The following is a 7,417-nucleotide window of genomic DNA, read 5'->3' as shown; positions in this document are numbered from 1 at the left end:
AGGTAGGTGTTACGGGAGCCAAGTGAAGAGGGAGGCAATCAGTTGTTTCAAATTCTGCTTAGAGTCAAGGAATAGGAGTTCTAAACAGATGACCTCTGGATTCAGAAAGTGAGGGGCACTGAGAGTACAGACAACACTTGTGGCAAGTTTTGTTGAAAGAGGAGCAAGAAAAGAGGTAGTCACCAGGGGGTGCTGGGTTTGTTGGTTTTTAAATGAGAGAAATAACAGCCTGCTGATGAGAATAGTCCATTAGAGAGTGAAAATTGCTTTTGTAACTTCCTCTTTCTCCAAAGCTCAGCTTTGCTATCAGAAATCTACTCAAGTCTCTGCTCTGGGTTCCAGCCTGTGCAGGGTCCTGCCCCCTCTCAGCCCTTGATCCTAGGCTCACCTGGTCATTTGGCATGTGTGGACAAGTGAGTGAATATAGGGATGAATGGAGTAATGGGTAGGATGCTCATTTCTAGAAAATGAATCTGCAAGTTTTCACTGGCTTTTGTGTGTGCTGGGCTGATTGGTGTCCTGTGACGACCCTTAGAGTTAGGAAGGTAAGAATAGTACAAAAGACAGCATGGGTGCAACATGAGTTTGGAAAAAGGCATGGGATAGAGGAGGATGGAGGGGAGAGCAGATCTTACGTGGCGCTTGGATGGGGGGGGGGCATGCTAAAAGGATAGAAACTTTTTTTAGTAGTAGAATCCTGTTTTCAAGTGAAATATAAGGAACTCTGATATTCATTGCTGCTCTGGTTGAAGAAGGGCTGGAGGCCTGATTCACACTCTCCTCTGGCAGCCTCCCCCCCACCTCAGGGCTCTCTTAGTCAGATGGTCACACAGAGGCAATGCTTGGCTAACCCTCTTGGTTATAGTTATTTGATTTACATGTAGCATGTGCTCTTAAATAGTTATTTTGTGCTGGCAAGTCTTCTAGTGTAAGTAAATCTATTTGCGATGCAAGGCAGAAAGAGGAGCGGGCTTGAAGTCAGAAGTGTGATGGGCAGTTCAGCAGAGTGATAAAGACTTTAGACCTCAGAGCCAAGGCGTTGGGGGTTGAATCTACTTTTCCTATCAGTGTAACTTGTCAGCTTGTTGGTGGGAATAAGTGAGATAATAGGTTGAGCAGTGCCTGACCCACTCAGACTATGAATAATCAGTGTTAAGAAGACTTGGTCTTGGAATCTGGGGTATCATTTACTGGCTGTATCACTTAGCAGACTGTTGAATTGTTTCAGGTCTCATTTGTGTGCATCTGTAAAATGAGTAACCTGCAGATTTGTGCCTGAGAGGTTGTGCTTTTCATCTTTGCAGACACTTGGGGTTCTGGAAGTGTTGTTGTTAATTGAGTTGGAACATGCAGCCAGGTCCTGAGCTCCAGGGTACACATATGGCTGTGGTGGTGTATTTGATAGCAAAGAAGAATTTGCTGATGCCCTGTAGATTCATGTTTTTAGACTATTTTTTTAATTAACTACAGTAAATACATTGTATATTTTGCCTGATGACAAAATCTGTATGAGTGCCCATGTGTGATATGTATTTATGTGTGTGATTGTATTATGTATACATTTGTGATAGGTGTTATCACATGTGTGTGATTGTGAAACAAGTTTCCTCAGTATTCAGGCTAATTTGCGAGATGAGTTAAAACAGCACTTTTGCTTCTATAGTATGTAGTTGGGCCCTCATGCCCTCCCTGTCTGTAAGCACATTAATTACAGCAAGAAGACGCACCAAGAGGCAGCTTGTGTTCCTTGCGTGGTGCATGCAGATGTAGGTGGCCTTTGTAGGGAAACATAAGTGGGACTTGAATAATGTTGTTTTGTTTAGTGTCATTTCATTATAACGTTGATGAGAAAGAAACAACTCTGGCCAATAATGAACAAAACTGACCTCATTCAAGGATCTGATTTGTGTATATCATTTCACTTGAAGTTGCTGTTTCTAAGAACCTATGGACAACATTGAGGACTTAACTGTACGAGATATAAAGTGTTCTTGGTGTGTTCATTTGTAAAATAAACCTGAATTATTGTCTGTTTTAGGTTCTATGCGCCATGGCTATGCCCAGTGTCAGATTGCCCACCAGTGTTTTAAGAAAACCAGAAGCCTGGATTGGACTCTGGGGAGCACTGCGGGGGACACCTTCTTCACACAAACTCTATGCTTCCTGGAATCGATACTTATATTTTTCCAGTACTAAGTTGAATGCATGGAAGTATAAAACAATTTTCCATAATATTTTCTCACTAAGACTCCCGGGCCTTTTAACATCCCCAGAATATATTTTTCCATTTTCCATAAGACTCAAAAGTAATGTAAGTTCTAAAAAATCTACCAAGAAGACTGTACAAAAAGTAGAAGAGGAAGAGGACTCTGATGAAGAGAGTGATCCTGAGATGAGTGAGCAGAGAGAGGAACTTGAGGATGACCCCGGCGTGGCCAAGGACTATAAAGACCTAGAAAAGGTGGTGCAGTCTTTTCGGTATGATGTGATCCTGAAGACAGGCTTAGATGTTGGGAGAAAGTAAGTCTGATATGTGTTTTATTACAAACCCATATGTTGGTATTATAAGCCGCATTGCCAATCGTTTGGCCCATACCTGATGAGGGGACCACACCCTACAGATAGGAGATGAGAAAAAAGTGTCCTTGTGCTGTCTGTCTCATTGTGACCGCCAGGATTGAATAGAGAAATACAGGAGGAAAACAAGGAGTTTCTGCAACTCAGAAATTAACATTGAAAACAGTGAAGAGGCTGTTTTGCTTCAAAGAAGAATCTATAATTTGAGTTTACAAGGGTTGGAAAATTATTCCACTACATTCTTGCCTCATGGTTGATTGCACTTAAAAAAGCAAGAGTTAAAACTAAAAGCAAGCTAGGGATTCATCTGGTCCTATGGCACATTGTATGTACTCAGTATTTGTTAGCTACTATGGAGAAAACAGTACGTGTGCTCATATGTAGTACATAAAGATATTAGGTATAATTGTTCAGGATTTCTTTAATATTCTCATTCTCTCTCTCCTGGTCTAGTTATATAAGAATAGTGACCCTCATTATTTATTCCTTTAGTGATCATTGTGTATGCATACTACATGCAAGGTAAGAACTGAAGAATCACTACTAAATTCAGGAAGATGTCCTGTGTAATGTGTACCTTTATGACCTAATTTAGTGGTGTGTTTTAATTTTTTCTTAAGATTTTATTTTTATTTATACATACAAGAACTGGGGTGTAGGCCAGAAGTGCAGAGGGTGAGAGGATTCACCAGAGACAGAGTGGGGAACAGCACAGGCGAATCTATGGAAGTACACTGCTGAAAGGAGTGGTGGGCAGGACAGGAGAGTTCTGCTGCACCCTGTGGGTAGCTCCCTGGCAGGGGATCACTGCAGTGGCTGGCAATATCTTGATAGCACTAGACTTTAACCCCTGCGCCACCAGAGAGGCCTCATAGTTTTAATTTTTTTAAGCCACATAGCTTGTAAACTCATAAACAGCCTGACCGGGATTTGTTGAATATTCTCTAAAATCTGAGAACTCATTGGGAGCTTCTTGTTCCCACAGTAGTTGGGGCAACTGTTTTTATTAAGGAGAAGCCCAGATGTCAATCACCTGGAGTCAGATCCTGAGGAGGGAAGGGCACAGATTTTTGTTTGTAGTCTTCCATGGTCTCTTTGCCTCAGTGATTAAAATTTGGAGAGCAGCAACTGCTGGACTGCAATTCCCCCTATCTCAGTGTAGACTAGCAGAGGGTTTCTTGAGGGCCTCACCCTACTTATGGTGCCTGGTTTTTCTCTGAGAGCGTAGAGCAGGTATGTGAGGGGAAGGGAGTGCCCATGACTTTGGCTGTCATGAGTCATGGCAGCTACTGCCTCACAGATGTTTGTTGCATGGGGAGTGAGGGTGGAGCATCCTGGGCTGTGTCCTGCCCTGGGCCTTACTGCGGAGTGCCACAACTTCTTAAAAGCCCCTTAGAGTGCTGATGACCTGCCGTACTGCCTGGCACATCTTTGGAGTAACTCAGCATCTATTCAGAAAGGTCCTTGTGTGTCCCTATTTTAGATACATATGGGAACAGTTAACTTTCACTTTCTGAATGGAGACTTTGTGGAGAGGTTGCTCATTGTCAGAGAGATGTTAGTGGCAGGCATTTTTCTCAAAATTGTATAATTGAATATGTTTATATTTAAAGCACTTTTTCTCTTTTAAAGCAAAGTCGAAGATGCGTTCTACAAAGGTGAACTCAGGCTGAATGGAGAAAAATTATGGAAGAAAAGCAGAACGGTGAGATATTAAGTCTATAATGACACCCAGATAGTGTCTGTTACTTTACCAGTACTCAGTTAATGCTGCCCCCTTGGGCTCCTTGCTTTGGGTGGCAGCAGCTGCTTGTGTTCCTGTCTGAACTTCCCTGAGGTCCTGCTCAGGCCTGGTCCATCACCAGTTGCCATCAATCACACAAACCACTTTAGCTTTTGCAGTCTTAGTGAAATTTACCCCTTTTCTTTAAAATTTGAAGACAAAGAACTGGCAGAATTCCCTTAATTAAACTTGCAACTCGTTGATGTTAGCGCCCATCATATCATAATAAGTATACTCAAAAGAGACATTTGAGCCATGTAGTGGGTTTCTCCAGCCTGCTGTTATTTAAGCAAATGTAATTCTGCCAAGCTCAGCAGTACCCCCTCCCGAGCACCTGCCCCACGCCCTGCTCTGTGTGCAGAGCCGCTATCAAAATGGTTCTGTGTTTTCTAACTTTATGTTAATGCTGATGTTAAACACTGGATAACAGTCTGCATCCAGTGTTGGCTGCAGTAAACTATATGTACATTCTGTTAAAAATGTTTTTATAAAAGTAACAGAATTTAAATATTAATATTACTAGTATTTCTCTTTTGGGGTATTACTGGTTATATTGTCTCTATGCTTTCTATGAATGTGTATCACTTTTATAATTGGATAAAACAATTATGATGGTAAAAATACACACACAAATAAGTGTATGACAGAAATCCTTAAAAGGTTTGGAGAACACAGACATAGGAGGCTCTGCAGATGTAGCCTAACTCTTAGTGTCTAGGGAACCAATATTGCAGGGAAGTCAGATATACTGTTGGAGGTTGTTTTTATTTAAACTTCTTTCATATTTCAATATACCCCAATGTTGGAGGTCCTGAGCTACTCCCTGTTGCCCTGGGACATGTGAGGGTGCAGGCCATGGCCATGGACCTGGGTGAGCAGAGGCTTTAGAGTCCCCCTCCTGGGGATAGTCTGGCTCTCACAGTTGAGAAGCAGAAAGAGCATGAACTCACAGTACTTGTCTCTGCTGCCAAGGCACAAGGCCCGCCATCTCTCTGATGGTACCTGAGCAGCAGGTTCAGACTTGAGGTGTCAGTCATTGCTCCAGTGAGCTGTGGATCAGGCGCTTTAGTCCTGCTGCGCCAGGAGATCAAGGCCTTCTCCATTAATTGCCTTTCCTGGTTGTAACTCAGCCCCCTTCTTCTCAGCCACAGTGTTCCACAAACAAGACCAGTTCCTGGAGCAGATGCCTACTTGCCAGCGCCTCATTACAAACACCACAGCTTATTTCTCCCCTCCCCCTGCTTTGAGATATTGTTAATTACAGCCTAATTGCTGTTGCTTCACTCTGCCTTGGGTGTTCTGTTGTCTCGGCTGCCTTCCAGATTTCTCCTGAGGGTCAGCAAAGGAAGGTGCCTGTATTAACACTCTGCCTGTTACTAGGAGGCCTGGTAGCCATAGTAACTGCAGCTAAGGGGAGATTTGAAATGTAGATATTTGGAAGAGCCCCTAGTCCCAGCCAATTTTGCTTTGTGTCTGCTGCGCTATCTCACATTAGAAAGGACAGGGCCTTGCAGGAGGATAAAGAATACTTGGCCTTCCGTGGCCTGCTCTGTGGGCCCTGGAGGGTGAGGCAGTCTGATGCTGCAGCCTTAGCCCTGCTGCCTGCAGCAGAGGGAGCATAGCTTTTCTTTGAGCTACGAACCAGGAACTGAGTGCTGGAAGTGCTGGGCAACTTGATTTAAGCAGGTCTCTGGTGCCCAGGTACAGGAATTGAAACCTTCCAAAAGTCATCTCTCCCTGAATCAACTGGGTAAAGGAGAAACACTCTTTCCTTATCCTGCCCTAAAAATATTCCCCCAAGTGTGCCTCTCTTGAGCAGCACACTAGCCAGCACAGTGCATCTAGGAAAAGATGCAGAGAGACTTGCCTTGTTCTTATGTATCCTTGGTGTAACTTTAACTTTGGTATCATCTACCTGTATTATTTACTAAAAAATTAATTTGAATGAAATGTAGTTAGCCAAAAAATTTAAAGCAAAGTTCCTACGCCTTGTGTTTCTGAACATTGGTTTTAAATATCCACTCAGCTGGAATGGGGTGTCTTTTTTTTTTTTAATCTATTAGAACTATAGGAAAGACCTTCTCCCTCCCCGAGATGGGTCATCCCATCCTTCAGACAGAGGGAGACGCAGTCTTCCTGCCTAATTGTGGTGTGTGCCTTTCTGCTCAGCCAGAGGGGAGAAAGTTAATGGTTTAAAACTGGTCCCTTTGTGAGTTTTACATCTGGCTCCCCTGGGCTGCGGGGATTGACCTGTGTGGTCATGGCCAGCAGGTGTGTACCCCGATTTGTGGACTGAATATTGAGCAACATGTACTTGAAGCCCCCTCTGCGTGAGGCCCCTTCATCCCAGGCACTAAGTGTCTGCTAAAGGAGTCAGCATGGTTCCTCACTGGCCCCTTGGGTGAAAACTTAACGCAGGGCTGTTTGTGTTGACCTGCATTTCCAAAACATAAGAGCTCAGTTTCAATTTTCAGGTGAAAGTGGGAGATGCATTGGATCTTCTTATTGGAGAGGATAAAGAAGCTCAAACAGAGACAGTGATGCGAATTCTCTTGAAAAAAGTATTTGAAGAGAAGACTGAAAGTGAAAAATACAGAGTGGTGTTGCGACGGTGGAAAAACTTAAAGTTGCCTAAGAAGAGTATGTCTAAATGAGTGGATTGCTTTCTAGAGATAAAGCTGCTTTCTGGTCTTGTAAGGGAAGAAGCCAGCTAGAAAGAGGACATTTTTATTAAAATAAATTTCTCTTACCACTTATGGAATCTACAGAGCTGTTTTGTGAAAATTGGGATCTATCTATTGGAGACACTTCCTATGGTCTGGATTTTCCTTCCAGACCTGACTTATGCTTGTAAGATGTGTTCTGGATGAACTAGTGAGATGTGTTCTGGATGAACACATCCAGTGAGTGAAATGTGTTCTGGATGAACTAAGCCGAGAGAGGGTTTTAATGACTAGTCTGCTGTTTCCCACATTAACTACCCGGTGAGTCTGTGAAATAAACTGGCCTGTTGTTTCTTAGCTTTATTCCAATTTTATCCCTGTTGGCCAACTGCTT

General features: G+C 43.1%; 1 protein-coding gene across 1 annotated transcript; it reads left to right on the top strand.

The window, feature by feature from the left end:
• Positions 1-2,050: 2,050 nt before the first annotated feature.
• Positions 2,051-7,014, top strand: MTRES1 (mitochondrial transcription rescue factor 1; the record flags this gene model as incomplete). The annotated part of the gene is made up of 3 exons (XM_084228204.1): positions 2,051-2,520; positions 4,210-4,282; positions 6,835-7,014. The coding sequence occupies 3 exons, from the start codon at positions 2,051-2,053 to the stop codon at positions 7,012-7,014; spliced, it is 723 nt and encodes a 240-aa protein (XP_084084330.1).
• Between the last annotated feature and the right edge of the window lie 403 nt (positions 7,015-7,417).

This window comes from Talpa europaea (assembly GCF_964194135.1).
Source record: "Talpa europaea genome assembly, chromosome: 2".
Classification (NCBI taxonomy): domain Eukaryota; kingdom Metazoa; phylum Chordata; class Mammalia; order Eulipotyphla; family Talpidae; genus Talpa; species Talpa europaea.
This window is presented reverse-complemented; position numbering and strand designations above follow the sequence as displayed.